At 26.6% G+C, this 21,800-nt stretch overlaps 1 protein-coding gene across 13 annotated transcripts in view; it reads right to left on the bottom strand.

Moving 5' to 3' along the window:
• Window positions 1-21,436, bottom strand: part of LOC126907241 (uncharacterized) — a 235,096-nt gene extending 213,660 nt beyond the window's left edge. For 9 of the 13 annotated variants that reach the window (XR_007704443.1, XM_050688423.1, XM_050688377.1 and 6 more), the window contains exons 1-18: window positions 21,345-21,436; window positions 21,227-21,269; window positions 18,209-18,244; window positions 17,563-17,595; window positions 15,630-15,665; window positions 15,148-15,168; window positions 14,935-14,970; window positions 7,547-7,702; window positions 5,902-5,928; window positions 5,148-5,174; window positions 5,055-5,081; window positions 2,379-2,405; window positions 2,280-2,306; window positions 1,710-1,736; window positions 1,621-1,647; window positions 1,371-1,391; window positions 1,252-1,278; window positions 989-1,015 (exon numbers count right to left, since the gene is read on the bottom strand). Coding sequence is in view for 12 of the 13 variants with exons in the window: in XM_050688423.1 (XP_050544380.1) it covers window positions 989-1,015; window positions 1,252-1,278; window positions 1,371-1,391; window positions 1,621-1,647; window positions 1,710-1,736; window positions 2,280-2,306; window positions 2,379-2,405; window positions 5,055-5,081; window positions 5,148-5,174; window positions 5,902-5,928; window positions 7,547-7,702; window positions 14,935-14,970; window positions 15,148-15,168; window positions 15,630-15,665; window positions 17,563-17,595; window positions 18,209-18,244; window positions 21,227-21,269; window positions 21,345-21,347 (628 nt within the window). In the remaining variant the exon portion in view is untranslated. Of the gene's footprint in view, window positions 1-988; window positions 1,016-1,091; window positions 1,119-1,251; window positions 1,279-1,370; window positions 1,392-1,620; window positions 1,648-1,709; window positions 1,737-2,279; window positions 2,307-2,378; window positions 2,406-5,054; window positions 5,082-5,147; window positions 5,175-5,901; window positions 5,929-7,546; window positions 7,703-14,934; window positions 14,971-15,147; window positions 15,169-15,629; window positions 15,666-17,562; window positions 17,596-18,208; window positions 18,245-21,226; window positions 21,270-21,344 lie in introns of all 13 variants that reach the window. The other 4 variants (XM_050688387.1, XM_050688369.1, XM_050688405.1 and 1 more) reach the window with 3 other exon arrangements.
• Between the last annotated feature and the right edge of the window lie 364 nt (window positions 21,437-21,800).

Raw genomic sequence — 21,800 nt, forward strand, 5'->3', positions numbered from 1 at the left:
CCCCCCGTACACTTCCTCCACCGCAAGGAAGGTGAGTGGGTGAGGCGGGGGGGATCCAGCTCTCTCCAAATTACCCTACTTATAGTATTTGAAGTTCTTTAGTTAATTGCTTACTCGTAACTACAGAATTACCATCTAAACAAGTTCGAAGCTTAACAAAAGAACAAGCTAAGTGTTGTAACACAATAAAATAAATGAAACAATGTAAAAGTAATTGTGATACGAAGATGAATATGAGGATGTGGTGTCTGCTGTCTAGGTATTCACGTGCGTGTTGTCCTACAGCAGTCACCGTACTCGGCTGACACTCCGGGTTAGTNACAGCAGTCACCGTACTCGGCTGACACTCCGGGTTAGTTGTGGGTGTCGAAAGGCTGTTGTTATAGGAAGGGAATCAGGGTAACACCTAGGTATGAGGTGCAGACGAAGTGCAAGACACAAATACTGGACGTACCAGATAAGGAGTATAACAAAGTATGAGGTTCAGACGAAGTGCAAGACAAAAGTACTCTGAAATGTTGTGGAAGAGAGTAGATAGGTTTAAAAAGGAATATACAGAGACTTTACTTTAAGCAGTAAGCCGGACAGCGACAACCGAGAACTGAGACTGATGAATGACACAAGGAACTGGAGTCGACTGACCACGATGGTCAGGTCTATTGGGTTTTCATAATAATTTGAAATATTGCCAATTTGGCAATAAATATTATTTGTTAATTCATCGTCTCAGGAAGCGGATGTGCTGTCTGTATTTTATTAAAATAATTCTCACAACAATGGTAACGTGACACCATCACATAAGTTTAAACCTATTCTATATAATACTAAAGAATAGGTGAAATAGATATGCTATATTAATTTATAACTTAAAACATTACTTATTAAACATAACTTATTTTTATATTTTACGTATAAAAAAATTAGCCTCTAAATTAACACCAAATACAACATATTCTATATATATATTAAAAAAATTTCCAATTTTTACCAATATAATCTATAGTCGTATTGATATCTAAATAATAAATAGGTTAAAATAATTTACGTTTAGTAATTTCTAGTATTTAGTTATATATATAAATAATGTATACTTCTTATAGCTTCGGCCAGGTCATTCACTAAAAAAAAATTTATTATTGTATCTTTATATGTGCTTTATNTAGTCGTATTGATATCTAAATAATAAATAGGTTAAAATAATTTACGTTTAGTAATTTCTAGTATTTAGTTATATATATAAATACTGTATACTTCTTATAGCTTCGGCCAGGTCATTCACTAAAAAAAAATTTATTATTGTATCTTTATATGTGCGATCGCATACTTAAACATTTTGAATGTATAATCTTCAACTTAAGTTAAAAACTTACTCAAAACTCGATAAATTCCATCTAATTAAGTATAAAAAAACAATGAATAAGCTATGTTGAAACCTATTCGGAATACTAGAATAGATTGAAAGAAATGCAATATTTATTAATTAAGTAACATAGTACTTTAAAAAATTATAATTCGTTATTCTCAAACGTTTTATAATTAAATTTTATGTAGGAAAATTTAGCGTCGAACATGATCTAAATAACAAATTCTATGTGAATTAATAACATTTTCCCCTCTTACCAGTAAAACCTGAACGTATATTGATATCTAAATAATAAAATATTTTTAGTATTATCCAGTACATATAAATCCATTAAATTGTTATTTACTTCTTATAGCTTCGCTCAAATCATTAGCTGAAAAAAATACATTTTATGTTGATTTGTATTTTTTTTTAACTTATATATTCAACATTTCAAATGAATATACGTAATTTGTTTAAATATCTCATGAAAAACCTGCCTAAAAATTAATTTTTTATAACGTTTTTTCATTCTTTAAATATAGCTAATATCGGCACCAATAATTTGAAAATATACATTCAATTTCTAATTTACAATAGAGTACTATAATAGAGTAATATTAGAATAGAGTTTTAATATCAAAAAGTTGTTCTACTAAAAAAAATTCAAACTTTTTTTTTCATTTTAATTTTACTATAACAGTATTTTTAAATCTTTGGTCTAAATAAAATTTTAACTAATGACAATAAACATTCCTTTGTTATGCTCAGTATTAAAATCCAATGAAGATGTATTTTTCCACTATGAAAAATTGTACGTGTAATTGGAAATTTTTTGAGCAAAAAAATTTATAAGAAAAATTAGCGTCTAACTTAAAGCCTCATCAAAATCTGAATAACGAATTCCATGTATAATAATATAATTTTCTCATCTTACCAGTAAAAACTGTAGTCGTGTTGGTATCTAAATAACAAATAATTCAAAATAATATACTTTTAGTAATATCAAGTAGATATAAATTAAATTATAATTTACTTCTTATAGCTGCGGACAAGATATTTACTAAAAAAAAAAAAATACAATATATGTTTAATTATATGTTTTTAATAATTTTGAATATCACATGAAAAAACTGCCTAAAAAGTAAATTTTTATTTAAAGAATATTGATAACCTTTTCCATTCTTAGATTTTGAAAATACTGGCTAATTTAAATGTAATTAAACTTGTATAAACGGATAGGATTATTGTAACGAAACGGAATATGAGAAGGTACTGGTTTATCAATTATGTTATTCTTTAGTTATTTATCCATGTAAATTCTAAACTGATTTTGTAAGTTTATGCTTAAAAACGGTAGCATAGTGGTCTCGTAGCATAGTGTGATATTGGTATAGTTGAAATTGGTGGATTATTCCAAATGCAAAATTCTAACTCAAAAAGATTAAAGAAAAATTGCAAAAAAATCATTCCAACGGGCAATGATTAAATGTTAAAATTAATTATCAAAACTTGAGGTAAAAAAGTTTAATTTTTCTGTAGAAGTTGTTATTTGGAATCCCCTCTGTAGGCAGATTACGTGCCAAATTTTCAATAAATTGATATCAAATGGAAGAGAAATATGTATAGTTTCAAAATAAAAAAGAATTATTTTGATTTGTTTATTTTTCAATAAGTTAAGGCAATTTAAAAAAAAAAAAGTTTAAAAAATGATGAAATATACTGATTTAAAAAAAATTTGGGGGATTCTCACTATTTACAGGAAATAAGGGTAAAATGTTCAATTGTTGATGATAATATCTTAAGTGAGATACGATTTGTGATCTTTTGATGTATCGTTAAGAAAAATTGGTCCATTGAGAGCTGAAAAAAAAGAGTGACAGACACAAAAAAAAAAAAATATACACATCATGGTAAAATTAATACCTTCTTAATGTTGGATTGAAGCTAAAAAACAAGAGAATTTCTATCTAATCTAGTATAAAAAAATACTATGTAAGCAGTGTATTCTATGTAACTTATTCTGTATGCATAAATGAAAGTCGATCTTCGAAATTTTAATGAGAACCATTTTAAATTTATTTTATACATTAAAATAGACATTTTGTGAAAATTTGAGATTTTTAAAAAAAATTTTACTGGTAGCTCAACACGTTTTTAGTATTTTGACCAAAAAACAAAAAATGGTCTCTGTTATTCAATTTTTGGTCAAATATTATGATAAGTATATCAAAACAGTTTGATTTTTATTTTAGAATACAAATTTTTCAGTTTCAAAATTTTAAGACGAAAATTGATAGCGTGAATATCATAATTAGCGCCATTATAGGGTATATTTATAGTAGGTCTCAAGTAAGCTTAAAGTTTTTTTTATTTTTTTTTTTTATGCAGTTTGGCTGATATTTATGTATATTATAAGTAAAAAAAAATTCTTCACTAATCTTAAAAACTTATACCTTTTTTTGTAATTAATGCATAAACTAAAATATACGATATTCTTGAAAATATGAATAACTGACGTTTGTTCTTTACATACTTTTCAAATATTTTTTTTTTAATTAAACAATTCATTTTTATTAAATGTTATAAGAATACTGTTTTATATTATAATAATATTATACATCAATATAAATTTAATTAAAATTATGAAAAAGAAAATAATTCATATTGGGTTTTATTGATAACTCGTTCGTTAAAGATTCATATTTCTTCAAGTACCGTAACTATATCGCTTTATCATATCTTATTATACTAAAGATTATGCTATCTGTAATTTTGAAAAATGTAGAATAATGTTATAGAATTTCATCTAATGTGAATTTAACATCTATCAGTTGTGATCAGCAAACCTTTGTGAAGTCACAAGTTTACAATATTTTAATAGTACTCTATTGAACGTTTTATTTAAATAATTTTTAATCATAATTTTATTTCCAGTGGTCATAATAATATTAGATAAGGAAAAATAACTCACATATAGTTGTAATAAAATTAATTTTTGATATAATTATAACTTATAAAAATATAATTATATAAATCTGATACAGTTTTAAAATAAATTGTAATTTAGGCCTTAACATTTCATTTTTTTTTCGTAAAAGGTCATTTCAATTTAAAAATTAATCAATTTATTGAATTTCATTAGACGGCAATTATAAAATAAATTTATAATAAAATTTATGTCCAATTTAATTTTAGTGTATAATGGAAAATTCCAAAACTCCAAAGACTATAACTCATCGCCTTATGATTACGCCAAAAAAAAATATTATTCGTCAACAGCTTCCATCAAAAGGTTCTGTTCTAGCTCATTTTTTATATTTTCAAAGTGTGGCCAAAAACCCAATATCTATTAGTGCTAATCTGTGTTCTAATCAATTAATACAAGTGTGGTCAAAAACTAATACCCCAATAAAACTTAAATGTTTAGAAAACATTTATTATAAATGTTTTATAAATATTTAAAAGTATGTAAAGATAATCGTCAGTTTTTCATATTTTCAAGAATATCGTATATTTTATCTTATGCATTAACTATAAATAAAGGTTATATATATTGATAATGTAAAACAATAAATTTAAAACATAGATATGTTATTCTCAAATGTTACTTTTTCAAATTTTATGTATGAAAAATTAGTATTTAAATTGAAATTATATTGAGATATAATTAACAAACTCTAAATATATTAAATACATTTTCTCCTCTTACCAAGAGTCCCAGCAAACATATAGATATCTAAATAAAAAATAAGTTAAATAAAATGCTATACAGTGCTAATAAATTGATTAAATTATTACTTACATCTTTGAACTTGTCTCAAATTATTAACTAAAAAAATATATTTTATAATTTTTTTTACAATCTTATATGTTCAAAAATTTTTAACTCCAAAAAATTTTTTAATCTAGTTTAAGTATCAGCACCAAAAATTTGAAAAACTTAATTTAATTGAAATTCTTGTATAAAAAGTCTTAAAACAATGATACTATAAAAAAAGCATATATATTTTTTTTATTTTAAAATTATTATAGCTTTATATTTAAATCTATGGTCCTTATAAAATTATAACCCAGTAAACTTAAAACAATTAACTTTCTTTTTTCTTATTTATTGTTAGTCAACGAACATACTTTAGTTTGTTAAATTAAGTAAGTTAAATTTTAATCTCATTAGGCGTGATTAATAAATGGACTTAATTAGATATTTTATTCAAACATAACATTATTATATAAAATTAAATAATCATTAATAATTACTTTACAATTAATGCAGAAGAAAAAAATAATTTACATTAGATATCATTGAATAAAATATGTCCAAAGTTTAATAAAAATAAACAATTTTTTATTAGCTTGTTAAATTACTAGAAGTAATTTCTATACACTANTAAGTCACTGCAGTACTTAATTTCAGTTGATTGTTTAATTGTAATTGCGTTTTAAAAATAAAAGTTGCATTAACTCTGTTTAAAAAAAAAGTGACTTAGTCGGTTTTTTCCCTGTACCCTTCATATATTAACATCCCGTGGATATAAATCAATCAAACTATTATTTACTTCTCAAATTTGCAGACAATTCATTATCTAAAAAAAAAAATATATATATTTTATGTTTAATTCTATTTGTACGAACTTATATAAATGAAATTTATATATATTTTGATAATCTACCACAAAACTACCCAAAAAATACTTTTTGTACAGAGATCTCTGTATATTTTAGCTTCAATGAGAAGCTGAGAAGGTATTGGTTTTACTATGATGTGTTTTTTTTTCTTAGCTATCACCGAACCGATTTCTTTCAACGATACGTCAAAAGATCACAAATCGTATCTAATCGAAGACATTACCCTCAAAAATTGAAAAAATTTCCCTCGTTCCCTGTAAATGGGGGAAACCTCCAAAAAAATTACAAATTTAAAAATCGCTAATTTTCGAAATTTTTTCAATTTTTTTTTACTTAAAAGTGCCATAACTTTTTCAAAAATGAACATATCAATATAATTCTTTTTTATATAGATGCATGATATCATTACCTTTCATTTGGTATATTTTTTTTATAAATCTGACTTTTTACCTGCCTACAGGGGGGGATTCAAAATGACAACTTTTTCACAAAAAATTTACTTTTTCAACTTAAATTTTGAAAGTGTTCCGGAAAGTCTGACACTTTTCTATATATATTAAATTAAAGCTAATGTAATTTAATTTATTATGCAAAAAAAAAATTTTGGACTTTATTTTGTCTTCACGGTGAAAATGGCTACCAAATGCTATTATTGTGTGAAAATTCTCAATTTTATTTTTTACATTTTTAACTTTATAATGCTATAACTTATTGAAAAGTGTATTGATCAATATAATTTTTTTATGGGAAATACTATTTTTTAATAATCCCTTTTTCATTCGACATACTTTATCTTAATCAGGATATTAATAAGGAACTAGCAGTTTATGAAGCTTTTGGAATAATCCACCAATTTTTTAAAATTAAACACTATCTAAAGATTTGCATTGAAGCGTTTTTTTTGATAGTGATTTTAATCACTGTCAGATATCATTATACTTGATCCAACTATGCCACGTCATCACTGTGGCGCGATTCCTCAGTGCTGGGTTTTTTTAAGGTTATCCAAAATTGACATACACCAGTATGATATTTTTAATATACACAAAACTATAATACACAGTGTACTTTTGACAATTATTGAAAAATCGTGAACTAATAAAACATTTTTATCATTATTTATTAGTATTATCCAATGGATATAACTTGTAATATGTTATAAACTCATATCAATTTATTGAATAAATCTTAAAATGCGCCTCTTAAAAATCTTAAAAGATTTTCAACTTTATAATTTATATAGTATAATATTTCAGTGTCATCCTTGATAACTGCCATACAAAATATTCGCGACCAATACCTCCCTAAATACGTCATGGACATAATGCTGTGAGTTCATATTTATAAAAATAACAAAAGACAATTCAAAAAGCATATCTGTCGTATAAAATTAATTAGTAATCTGTGTTTGTATATTATAAATGAATTTTACCACAAAAACTCTGCAAATGTAATAATATTATTTTAACGAAAATAATTAACTATAAATAATATATAAAATTAATTTGTTAGCCTTAATATAAAAATAAATTATTTTAAAATTTATCTTTATATTGTTAAAAATTATTAATATACCTATAAAGTCAAGGTTATCGTATACATGATTGCACAAAGGACAACGGTAGGTTCTCTTATTAAATTTCCAATGATCTATACAATTTATGCAAAATTTATGTTCACATTCTCCTATAGGCGTATCTTGATTATTGTCATAACAGATAGAGCATCTTTCTAAAAAAAATGTAATAAATTATGTTCGGTTTATATATATACATTGTTGATAACGCGCTGTAAACGTATTGTTGTATTTGGGTTTTTTAGTCAATTGTCAATTTTCTCTCGTTCGATCATCACCGCACTGTTATAATAATCGTAAACAATTATTATATTTTAATAAAATGAATCATAAAGCAAATTATAAACAATTATCGTCGTTCGTTTATATTTTTTATTCTACAGGGTTTTCAGTCTACATCGAAGTCAAAACATTGGTCCATTTCGTTCCGGTTAGCGTTATTAAAATATAATCGTTTGCGTATAGTTTGATTTCGTTTGCATCGTTTTGTTGTTCCTATATCGTTTATTTCGTCAAAGTGCTTAGTGTACCGGTAACAAATCAATCGTTTTGTATACAAGTTTTGATTAATTATTTATAATCAAAGCAACTAATCGTTAAGTGTTTAATTTCATTTTTCTCTAAAGAGTGTTTAATTATTAACCAAGTTATCTCCAAATGTAATTATTAATTAGCTAATTAAGTTGTGATCAATTAAGTTTGATTATTTAATTTTAGTGAAGAATTTATCAAAATACATCGGTAAGAGAATCATATTGTACATATTCGTAATTTATGCATATTAAAAAAAAAAAAAGTTAAGTCGCTAATTTTGTCTTGGGTAACTTAATGTTCCCACCGTCAAGGAACTTGCAAGTTATGTATATATATATATATATGTGGGTACTATTGGTATCTAGATGGCACCATTTCCAGGGTCTGGAGATAGATAGTGGTATCAAGTATATAGAGGGAGATTAAATCAAGTCGCGAGTAGGCTAAGACGTGTCTCTATGTATATTCTTTAGTTTATAAGTGTATTCTGTTTTATATAATATTTTTGTGTTGTGTGAATATTTTATATAGAGTTTTCGTGTGTAATTAAATATATGTGTTATTTTTGTTTGTTAACATTTAATAGTTTTTTGTGTATTAATTTATACATATATATAAATTAAATAATAGTATTGCGTCTTCGCTCTGTTCCTGTAATTGCCTGTTTGCATTTTCCCATATATATATATAATAGAGCGATCGTATAATCCCAATAGTTAAAATGGCCAATACCAATGATACGCTAAAAATAGCTCGTGCAGAGCTCAAAGGTCAGCTAACACGCACAATTAATATCATCAAATCAGCGCCAGAGAAACTGGATGTTAATCAGCTGTCCGTGCGCACGCAAAGGGCTGAAGGTGCTTGGTGTGAGTTTAATAAACTGCAACTGGACATAGAAATCGCACTTCCAGAAAGCTCGGACGATAATGAAAAATATCGTTCAGAATTTGAGGAACTTTATTAAGAGGCAGTTTCCGGGTGTGAAAAGCTTATTAAAAATGAATGGAAATTTTAAAACAAAGAATACTGTAGAGATTAGACTTTCGGATGTCATTGGTGAAAATAGCGCTACCGCGAGTAATATATCGATTGATTCGAATTACAAAAGTCAAGTGGTGCATTCGTTTGAAAAATTAGCTCCGATTAACTTTTTTTTCCGGAGATAACGCAGAATGGTCGTCATTTCATGATATGTACATAGCAATTATACACTCAAATTCATCACTTTCAAAATTGCAAACATTTTTCTATTTGAAATCTTCACTATGTGGTAATGCCGCGTACATAATAAAATTGGTTGAAATAACTGATATAAATTATGATTATGCTTGGTAAACATTAATAAATCGATACAACAATAAAAATTTTAGCTCAAGCCCATACAAAAGCGCTTTTTGATATTCAACCAATGATAAAAGAATCCTCTTTTAAATTAAGATATTTACTTGATAATTTAATAAATAATATGAACGCATTAGAAGCTCTCAGTCAAGACCCTAATTTATGGGGTTCATTATTAGTTCATTTAATAATGTCAAAACTTGATCCAAAGACATTAAAAGAATGGCAAACCGAAGCGTCCAAAACGGTTGTAGCTTCCGTAGCTACATTAATGGACTTCTTGGTTACACGTTTTAAAATATTGGAAGTGGTAGAATCTTCTTCGTTGATAAATATTGGACAAAAAAATTTTAATTAATTTAAGAAAGATAGTGTCTTTAAAAGAGAGCAAACTCGTACCACAGCAATGATCACAAACAATAATGTTATTAAATGTTTTTTGTGTAAAACCGATCATATAATTTACAAATTTCCTAATTTTTTATCACTTTTGATTACTGAAAGCATAAGTAAAGTAAATGATTAAAATTTGTGCAAAAATTGTTTACGACAGCATCCTAGTAGTAAGTGTTTGTCTCAAAAATGTATTAAATGTGACAAAACTGCATAATTCCTTGTTGTATTTCAATAATTTTAAAGGCAATAAAAATAATAATGAGAATAATAATGAGTGCCATATCAATAATAGCGAACAACAATGTACATCAATGAGAGCAAATGTATTCAGAAAAAAAATCGAACAGGTATTATTATCTATAGCCGTACTTATCGCATATATTTGTAATGGTGAACCAGTTATCTGCCGTGCACTACTTGACACCGCTCACAAAGCAATTTTATTACCGATAGTATGGCCCAAACATTAAATTTTATAGGCGCAGAGTCAATTGTGCTATTACTGGTATTTAACTGTCCACATACACCGCTAGTTATTTAGTGTCACTAAAGATACCGTTGCGTTTATCAAATTACTCCAGTAACTTAGAATGTTTAGTATTATCGATACTAACGAATAACATTCCTTTAAAATCAATTGACCTAGATAATCTAAAATTACCAATTGACATTGAGCTCGACGATTCTATGTTTACCACACCACAAAAAATTGACATGATATTGGTGGATAGTGGCAGGTCGCATTTATGACGAAAATAATACAAATACAAGCCTTGCATTATTTGTATCAAACGACATACAAGTATTAAAGGTTAATGAGCACATCGAACTATTTTGGCGCTTAGAGGAATGCTCCAGCGAAAACGTATATACTTTGGACGAAAATGTATGCAAAAGACATTTTTTAAAAAATGTAAGGTGTAACGATGATAGTAGATTTGTTGTCAGATTACCATTTTGTGAACCACCGTCAACATTGGGTAATTCGAGATTAACAGCGCTATGGCGATTTAAATCGTTAGAACATCGTTTTAAATATAATTCAAAATTCAAAGAAAAATACGTAAATTTTATGCGTGAGTATTTAATATGACTCGGACAACGATGATAAGGATGAATACGTATTTCCGCATCATGCGGTCGAAAAGGAAAACAGCATAATCACTAAATTGCGAGTTGTTTTTGTTGGTTCGTGCAAAACTAGTGTTCAAAACAGCACATGTTATCTCCTCATCAGTCGGTATTGATAACGTGTACCGGTTGAACACGGAGGTAGTGGTGGTAATATTTGACCGTGAAAGTATATACTGTGGCCTTTGACAACACCGGGCCAAACATTTTTCACGGTCAAGCAGTCTGTCGGGTGATTAGCTATGGTTGACATATGTTAATGTGTCTGTGCGCTGTATTGTGTTATAATACCGTTTACGTAATCAACGTACGCGTGTTTTTCCCTTTGTTACAATATTGCTATTATCCGGCCTATTCAATAGAGCCGTGAAAGACTTAGTTAAAAGTTGTAGTCTTATTAAATTTAAAGTTATTATATAAAAGCTTGAACACCGGTTTATTCCTTGATTGTTAGACCATTATTGTCAAAGTTGAAGCTACCACAGGGAAGACATTCAAATCAGTAGATTGAACGAGTTGAATTCTATGATATTACTGTATGTAAATTTATTTATAGTTTAATTTATTAATTGTAGCTACATTTGTACTTGGGGATGCCCATTATATTTATTACTATTTATTTATTATATTTATGTAAACAGAACAAAATACCATATTTTTCTATAATATATACAAATAATAATTGTACGAATATCAATCTCTTTTATTTTATATTTGGGTATACATTTGTTTAATTCATTTGTTTCTTCTGTATTGATTATTACCAGTCATACCGGCCAACCGTTATCGTAGGAGCCCGTTGGCTAACAACTAGTTTGATCGAAATACTATATAAAGGTCCAAGCATTCAGCAAGAACTAGTGTGAATTTTGGCGCGTTTTCGGACCCATGCATATTCCCAATCGTCGGATATAGCCAATATGTACAGACAGATACTAATCGATCCGCCAGACAGATGTTTTCAACAAATATTTTGGCCAATAATGATGTATAATTAAAAACAGTCACCTATAGCACAACATCCGTTTCATATTTATCAACTGGCTGTCTTGATCAATTAGCTGACGACGAGGCTGCTGATTATCCTTTAGCTTATAAAGCAATTAAAGAAGATTTTTGCGTAGATGATTTTTTAGGCGGTGCTTTTACAAAAGCAAATACACTACTATTACATAATCAATTAATCGATATAAAGCGTAGATGTGGTATTGATTTACGTAAATGGATTTCCAATAATCCTGATCTTATTAAAGACATAGCAGGTAATAATCAAATTGATATGTTAACTTTAGATTTAGAAAATAATATAAGCAAAATACTAGGATTATTATAGAATCCCGTGGATGACATTTATCAATACAATGTAAGTAATATTGATCAGAATGTTCAATATGTTACTAAACGCATAATTTTATCACAAATAGCTTCTATTTATGATCCATTAGATCTTTTTGGACCCATTATAATATTCTATAAATTACAAATGCAATATTTATGGACAATGAAAATTAATTGGGACTTCCTAACAAAGTACAAACTAGATGTCGCAATTATATAGTATGAATTTCTATATTTAAATCAATTAGTTATACCACGATATTTATTTGTTGCTAGCGAAATTGTTTGTAATAAAATACATGGTTTGGCTGATTCGTCAACGTTGGCCTATGGAGCTTGTTTATATTTAAAATCCATTAACGATAAAAAGGAAGCAAAAGTTATGTTAATATGCGCTAAATTTAAAGTAGCTCCTTAAAAAACTATTTCAGTGCCTATACTAGAACTTTGTATGGCCTTATTGTTAGCTCGTTTGGCGTATAAAATTGTACTTAAATTAAACATAAGAGTTTCACGTAAATATTTTCGGACAAACTTGTCTATAACGTTAGCTTGGATTACATCTCCATCAATCAAGTGGAAGATCTTTGTGGTTCATCGCGTAGGAGAAATTCAGACTCTAACAGATATTTTGGAATGGCGTCATGTAAGTACGGGTGATAATCCTGCTGACATATTATCGAGAGGTTATCCCTTGTGTGAAATTCAAAAGAAAACTTTATGGTGGACGGGTCCACAGTGGCTTTTACTAAATAGCGATCAATGGACAACTATGTCAGAGAAGTATTCAATTTATTCAGAAGAAATAGTAGAAATAAATCAAGGAACTCAAATTTCGTTAAGTATTCAATTAATGTTATATCTATTAGAAAATTATTCATCGTACTTTAAATTAAAAAAAATTGTATCTTAGTGTTTACGTTTTAAAAACAATCGCATGAGTCGAGAAAAAAATACCCCCAAACATAAGTGGTCCTTTAACGATTGACGAATTAAATTATGCATCAATTTCATTAGCATTCGTAGCTAAAAACGAACACTTTATTAAAAAAATTACAAAACAATAAATTTGTTTCTGTAAAAAGTAAATTAAAATATTTCAATCCATTTTTGGACGGTCGTAGTGTAATTAGAATTGGTGGTCGTTTAAAGCATACAAAACATTTGACCAAATTTCAACATCATCTCCTATTAGTTCCAGGCAACAGTCATTTAGCTTTATTACTGTGTCGTTATGAACATCTTAAGGTACTTCATGCTGGTCGGCAAGCTATTTTGTCGTCATTACGTGATAAATATTGAATTATTGATGGTCGTAATTTAGCAAGAAAGGTTGTTCATTGTTGTATAATTTGTTTCCGTTATAAGCCAATTGTGCAGCAGCCAATAATGGGAAACTTGCCGACAGAAGAGTAAGTCAACTCTTGCTTTTTCTTATGTAGAATAGATTATGGTAGTCCAATAATGGTTAAGTCTAATAGTAATCGCAAAGCTCCTTTAACCAAGGGTTACATTGGTCTATTTGTATGTTTCGCCACAAAGGAAGGACACATTGAACTAGCTAGCGATTTGACCACTGAATGTTTTTTAGGCGCTTTAATGCTTCATTAGTCGCAGAGGACTTTGTTTTCAAATATTTTCAAATAATGTAACTTATTTTGCTGGCGCAAATAGAAAACTTCAGGAATTAAGAAAACTGTTTGAATCAGAACAATTCGAAAGAGATATTCGGCCTGCTGTAACTGAATTCGGTATTCGTTGGAATTTCATACCACCCCCCTCGCTGCATTTTGGTGACCTATGGGAGGCGAGTATAAAATTTGCAAAATATCACATCAAACGTGTAGTAGGCGATGCAGCTTTAACGTATGAAGCACTATTAGTGCGTGTGGAAGCCTGCTTGAACTCGCGCACAATAACAAAAATTTCGGTTGATCCTAATAATATGTCTATTTTGACTCCAGGCCATTTTTTAATTGGTTCTTCATTACATGCTCTACCTTAACCTGATTTAACAGCCACGCCTATGAATAGGCTTAGTAGATGGAGAAGAGTAAGTTATTTACTTCAAAAAATTTGGTCTTCTTGTCCAAAAGATTATTTGAAGCAACTTCAATCAAGAAATAAATGGGAGAAAACCAGGGGCAATGAGCTTAAAGAGAACTCAATTGTTATAGTAAAAGATGAAAACTTGCTACCCCAACAAAGGAACCTGGCACGAGTTAGTGAAGTACACTCTGGAGATGATGGAGTAATACGCCTTGTTACTGTCGTTAAATTTAATGGTAGCTATAAGCGAACTGTTCGCAATTTATGTATTTTGCCTTGTGATTAATTTATTTGAGTTTTATAATCATTTGTTACTTCAATTTGAATTACTGTATATACAATTTTTTTTTGATTATTGTTTAACAACATGGAATATTACATTGTGTTTAAGTTATATTATTGTAAACAATCATTATAATAATAATGATATAAACCATATAAAAATGATACTGAATTTGTGACTATGTACAACACCTAGAGACATGTCTCTAGAACAATAATTATTACTGAAATATCTATGATAAACACCGATAATTATTTAAATTATATATTAATTAATTAATAATTATATAGATTTAATTAAGTTTTAACTTACCGTATTCATTTTGGTTATCCCCTTGAATATCATATGCTTTAAAATACAAATCGTTATAATCAATTATTTGTCAATTAAAGAAAAATAATATATTTTCTTGTACAGTTAAATCTATCACATTTTAGTGTGTTACAGCAATTATTGAGGATAAAGTATTGTTAAATTACAAATTCATTATTATTGATTTAAAAACTCGATTTATTTTTTACTTACGTGATTCGATTTGATTATCACCTGGAATAATATATGTTATCATACATAAAAATTAATATATATATTTTTATGTTAACTTGTAATCAACGAATTTTCAATTTTAAAAATATATTTTAATAATATTATATATTTTTAGTAACAAAACATTTATTTTAAGATTGAAGAGACACTAAAATAGCGGTATATGCTTTCCTAGACTCCCTCTGTTAATTATTTAATGAATTGTTCAAAATTAAAAATAAATAATAATATTAATAATAAAAATTATTCTAATATCTTTTGTAGGTATAATATCCGCTATTGGATACTGTTGTGGAAGTATGTAAAAAAAAATACATATTTTTTTTACTTTATTTTTACTATTATGTTATTCAATAATTGAATATTTATATTATCATATTTAATAAGTTCTTAATTAATATAGCCAAAAACAACACTAGGATTCTTTATTGGAATAAAGAGTTAATTAGGTTTTATCTTACGTTCTTTATTTTGGTCATCGATTTGAATATCACATGCTATCAAAATATACATAATTTATATTATTTTATCATCCAATAATATATTTAATTAAAGAAGTATTTATTTTATATTGTATATTTATAAAATATATAAACATATTGTGTTTTGCGTATAACAAGGACATAACATATAAAAATTAATTGTTTTATATCAATGATTCCAAATTGGTAACTGTTTACTATATATTATAATGTGATATATTATAATTTATATTATCCTATCTTACAATTATAGATTTAATTAGAGCAGTATTTATTATATAATGCATACCGTATTGTGTATTACAATGACACAACATATATAAACAAATCGTAATATAAAAATACTTACCGTATTCATTTTGGTTATCCCCTTGAATATCATATGCTTTAAAATACAAATCGTTCAATAATAGTTTTAATAAGATTATTTTTTATTATATCATATATTTTGTATTGTTTGTTGCATATTACAATAATTAAAATTAATTAAATTGTATTATAAGAAAAAAATGTCTCAAGAATAAAAATTTTTTAAGAAATATCTACGATAAACAACGCTGGCTCACGTGATTCTTAATTACTTTTCTCTAAGAAACATGAATATTAATCATTGAAAAATATAATAGTTTTAATGAAAAAAATTATTATGAAATTCATATTTCGAAANCCCTGAAAATTTAAGAAAAATATGAGGTGGTCGTGCAACCACTTCTGGATGATTTGGCATGGATTGACCCAGTAGCTTGCTGTTCTACATAGAATAAAATTCGACTAGAATGATGATAATTTTAAAATATTACCTTTAACATATCATGGTTATAGGTAAACCTCTATAATTATAGATTTTATACTAATACAACACAAGATAAGATAAACATTTATCGATCTTGTCTATGATTAAATGCGAAAATGGTCATGTGTTGATTGAATATTATAAAACTAAAATTGATTTAAAGAAAAGTCACTCGTGGTACTAAAGAAATACTATAAATAATAAAATAATTAAATTTAAAAAAAAAACAAAAAGATATATAAAATTAAAGATAAACAAATTTAGTAGAGCAAAAATTTTTTTTTTTAATTTAAAGCTATTTTTAAATTTTATTTCATTTTTTATGATTTATTTCNAAAAAAAAAAAAAAAAAATATATAAAATTAAAGATAAATCAATTTAGTAGAGCAAAATTTGTTTTTTTTTAATTTAAAACTATTTTTAAATTTTATTTCATTTTTTTATGATTTATTTCAACTAATACTAGTTCAGTGCTATAAAATTCAACTTAATAACTTAATTAATTTATATTCAAGTCAGTATAAACATTTGAAAAGGTTATAATGGAGCGTTGAAACTATTAAAGTAGCGAAGTATAAAAATTAAGATGTTTAATTATTATTAAATTATCAATATATTGTTATCGCATGTAAAAAATTCAATAAATTTTTAATAATAATATATATCAAATTATTTGTTTTTAAATAAGGTTTTTTTTTGTATCTTGACTTTTATTGAAAACCTTTCATATAAGTTTTTTTTATCGTTTTATAGAATATTCATCGAAAATTCGAGGTCAAAACCTTAAAATGCTGTGCGCCTCGATTTAAATTTTCCAAATGATTTTAAATTTTCAGAATATTATTTTTTTATACTAAAGAAAAAAATTGAGGGGTGTCCCGAAAGAAATTTCGAAATTCGAAGAAATAAGGACCACCCTAGTGTTACATCAACACAACATCTATAAATAAATCGTAATATATAAATGATACGAAATTTATAACTGTTCTAGTTATAGTTTATATCAGTTTACGAATGATTAACAACAAAAGAGATATACGCCGCACCACCAATGCTTATTAAATAACAAAATAGATCTTCTATTCCTAATAAATATAATTCGATATATTTTTAAATTACTTATTTCATTTTGGTTATCGACTGGGATACTATCTGCTTACAATAAAAATAATATATATCGAGTGATGGGCTTATCAAACTAATTTATAATTCACAAAATAAATATAATAATAAAAACAATTTTTTATTTTTTTTTATTTAAGTTAATTTTTTATTTATATTTATAAATAAATTTTTTTTATTAATATTTAATACATAACTTTTTAAAATCATGCTAAATAACTTATAGAAATAACAACTTAATTTTTTTCAAACAAAACGTACTTAATTTACTAGCTTATTTAATATATAATTTTACACTTCGAAAATGATTGGTTGATAAAAACTTTTGGATTAGTACTACGGATATTATTCTCATTTGTAATATTTGCTAAGTGGGGGAGTAAGACCGAGAAATCACTGATACTAAAAATAGCTGCACTCAAACCGCATCTTTCGTCAGAATTTTAATTTGTTAATAGCTAATGAAATATTGTTCTGAAAGATGTTATTAACCAGTTATTTTATGAATTAAGTCATTATCATTAAATAAGCTAGTAAATTATGTCCGTCTCCATTTGAAAAAATAAAGTTGACACCCCTTTAAGTTATAAATATATAAAAATATATTTTCTTTTCAAGTAGGGTACACTAAGTTTTAACTTACGTTCTTCATTTTGTTCATTGAATGGAATACCATATGCTTTTAAAACACATCAATATATATACAAATATACAGGGTGATTTTTTTATCAGAACCCATTCAACTATTTCCAAACAAATATGTTTAAACATTTTTTTTTTGTTTATCTATAGTTACGCATTATTCTTGAATTATTAACTATGTCATACTTTTTAAGTTCATCCCTTATGTCATGTAAGAGCGTAAGCTATGTTTTTTTAAATGGAAATACATATTTTTAATTTAAAAAAATGTTCGAGTTTTTAATTTAATAGTAAATGGTATTTGAATTTTTAATGTAACTATATTCGTTTATTAGATTTAAGTTTCAAATTTTTGAGTTAATATACATGTATAATACACAAGGAATTACAAATACAGATAGCTAATTGGTTTTTTATGACATCAATATACACAGGTACACAGCATTGGTATTATCAATGATAGTAAGGCACAATGTTGTGAGTTCATAAATACACTAACTGACTATTTAAAAAGTATATCTAATGATAGTCATAATTGATAATAAACAATCCGTGACTGTGACAGCGATGTCATAAAAACCATTTAGCTACCTGTATTTGTTATCCTTTGTATATTATACATGTATATTAACTCAAAAAATTGAAACTTTGAAAGTTTATATCTAATAAACAAATAAAATGATATTAAAAATTCAAATGCCATTTACTATTAAATTAAAAACTCAAACATTTTATTAAATTAAAAATATGTATTTCCATTTAAAAAAATAAAGATGATGCCCTTACAAGGCATGAGGGATGAACTTCAAAAGTATGACATAGTTAATAATTCAAGAATAATACGTAACTAAAGATAACCAAAAACAAAATTTTTAAATATATTTATTATGTATGTAATTGAGTTGGTTATGATAAAAAAGTCACTCTGTATAATGTAGTATAATTATTAACACATGTACTAAATATCACATGTATATGAATAAAGCCAAAAATCATCTAAGGAATGTTTCCCTTTTAGGGTAATAAAAATAACTATTTATCAACACATGTTTCAAACCAGTCCCCTACAATTCATTAACTACGCCCACGGCAGGGTTTCTATCACAATTAACCAATCACAAATAATTATCCAACATCTTAGGAATTTCAATAGAGATCGCTGGCTTACTTCATCCAGCGTATAAAAAGCCATTTTTTCTCGTAAAAAGGGCTGCTCCTGCTCTCGTCTCGTTTTTTCTGGGACCTCTGACGGCTTCGGACGACCTCTCTTCTAAATATTCTCTTACATGGAATCTGCGTCAGTATAAGTAAATATTTTATCCCTGTGACCCTGTGTTTTTTTTTATGTATCATCCTAAGTGGTGAACATTGTCTTAGATGATTTATTAATATTTTACACAGGAACAAGTTTTTATTTATTTTATTATCACCTAATGTTCTCACGACAAATATACATTATATCTATTTATATATAAAGGTTTTAAATATTATTGTGCCCTTCATTTCTGGACAGCCTCAAATGTGCCGAAAAGAGTGAAGAAGCGTAATTTTATTTATACAGGCATAATAGCCTTATACATTATCGTATATTCATAATAAAGCTTATTGTGCCCTACATTTATGAACAGCCTTAAATGTGCCGAACTAAATGAAGAAGCATAATTTGTGATTAGAATTAACTAGTTTTAGTAGTAGTACTTTATGCCTGTGTACCCGCCAGCCTTAAGGGACTATGCCAATTACCTTTCGGTAACGTGTAGGCAGTTGAGGTACAGAGTAGTACTAAACTTATAAAAAGAGTATTTTTGAAGTGCGCTATATCCGTCGACAAGCCAGTTCTAGAGCTAGTAGTCCGGGTAGAGTTCATCATAAAATATATAGTCCGTAAGATAGGAAACTACATCTTGGAAATATTCTCTGCGTGTGTACCCGCCAGCCATAAAGGACTATGCCAATTACCTTTCGGTAACGTGTAGGCAGTTGACGTAAAGGATAGTAGAAGATGTATTGAAATAATATTTAAAATATATTAGCGAGGTAACTGTGTCCGCGCCAGCCAAGGCTTTACGCTGAGAAACGCTGGGCCACCACAGTCTTGTTAATTATATTTTGAATATAGATAGACATATTCTTATAATTATATTTTGACTAGTTCAGAGTAAATTTTAAGAATATCGATATCGACTGTAGGGAATTCATCGCAAATATTATTAGTAATAACATAGTATAATATAATAGGAATTTAAAGAAAATAAATAAAAAAACAGGGGTAACAAATTATAATAGACGCAGGTCCCATTATAGAGAATCCTTTTTCTAAGTCTTATATACACAGAGATACTAATTTATCGAAATAAACGCAAACAGTATAAACGACAGTTAACACTGAAAGAAGAAATCACCATAAAACCAACTCAATCAATTACTAAAGGAAATAAAGGTAAGTGCGAATATTTATTTGCATGTCTTACTTCTAAAATAATCACGTAATAAACAAAAATAGGAATAAATGAGGTAGGGATATTTTATTATTTAATAAATAAATATAGTTATACCCTGAGATACGATTTCATTAATACCATCTTTACCATTAGCCTATTATCTTTTTTTTTGTTTATTACAATAAATAGATTTATATAAATTTGTAAAATATTATCATTTATTCTACCATATCGTTCAACGATAGGTTTAATTAGAACAATATTTATTAAGACCACATTCCATTTTTTAAAATCATATTAGGACGTATAAAATTTGTTCGTAAAAGATAAATTCAACATTTCAATAGTCATAAATATAATTTAAAATTAATAATTTAGTCATAACTAAATTAAAAATTTCTAGTAATAGCGTTGTTTAAGAGACAAGGTAAAATTCTTTTAAAAATATACTTAAATGTTACAAAATCTGAAACCGTATTTCTATTGCTACAAAAACTACATTTTTTTTACGTCAAAAAAAAAAAAAAGATTATAATATTTCTTTGTCTTTTTTTATTTTTATTAAAAATATTTATTACCAGCAAAAAAAACTAAACATAAACTGAACAAGACTGGATAATTCTGTAAAATAATGAAATCATAATTACAACTACAATGAATTCTTAATAACTTAGTATAACATTACTATGTACAAACCATTTTTCCTTTTTTTGCTTTTTATTTTGTTCTATAGTTCTACAATTTTCTTCGTACAAATATCGTATCAAAAATAATTGTCTTTATAACAAATTTTTATTAAATAAAATTTAATAAGTAAACAAAAAAAATTGAATTATTAATTCCCTATATTATTGATATATACATAGTAACTATTAATCCATAACATATGAAATATCTTTTCATGTATAATTTTTTACATTTCAGAAGTTAATAATATCCTACACATTCTATAATTTTCAAAAAAAAAAGTTTTGTTCTATTCCATTTCTCTTTTAAAATTTTATCATATTATAATAGAATTATTATATGTTTAACCAGATTAAAAATTAGAATAAGTAATGATCTCACTAACCAAATAACCAGCCGTTAATAAGTTTCAAACCAGTATTTTGGAATTTCTGAAACTGTTTATTTTTATATCTAGGCATTTAT

Source organism: Daktulosphaira vitifoliae, unplaced genomic scaffold (genome assembly GCF_025091365.1).
Source record: "Daktulosphaira vitifoliae isolate Bord-2020 unplaced genomic scaffold, ASM2509136v1 Scaffold_1, whole genome shotgun sequence".
Taxonomy (NCBI): Eukaryota; Metazoa; Arthropoda; class Insecta; order Hemiptera; family Phylloxeridae; genus Daktulosphaira; species Daktulosphaira vitifoliae.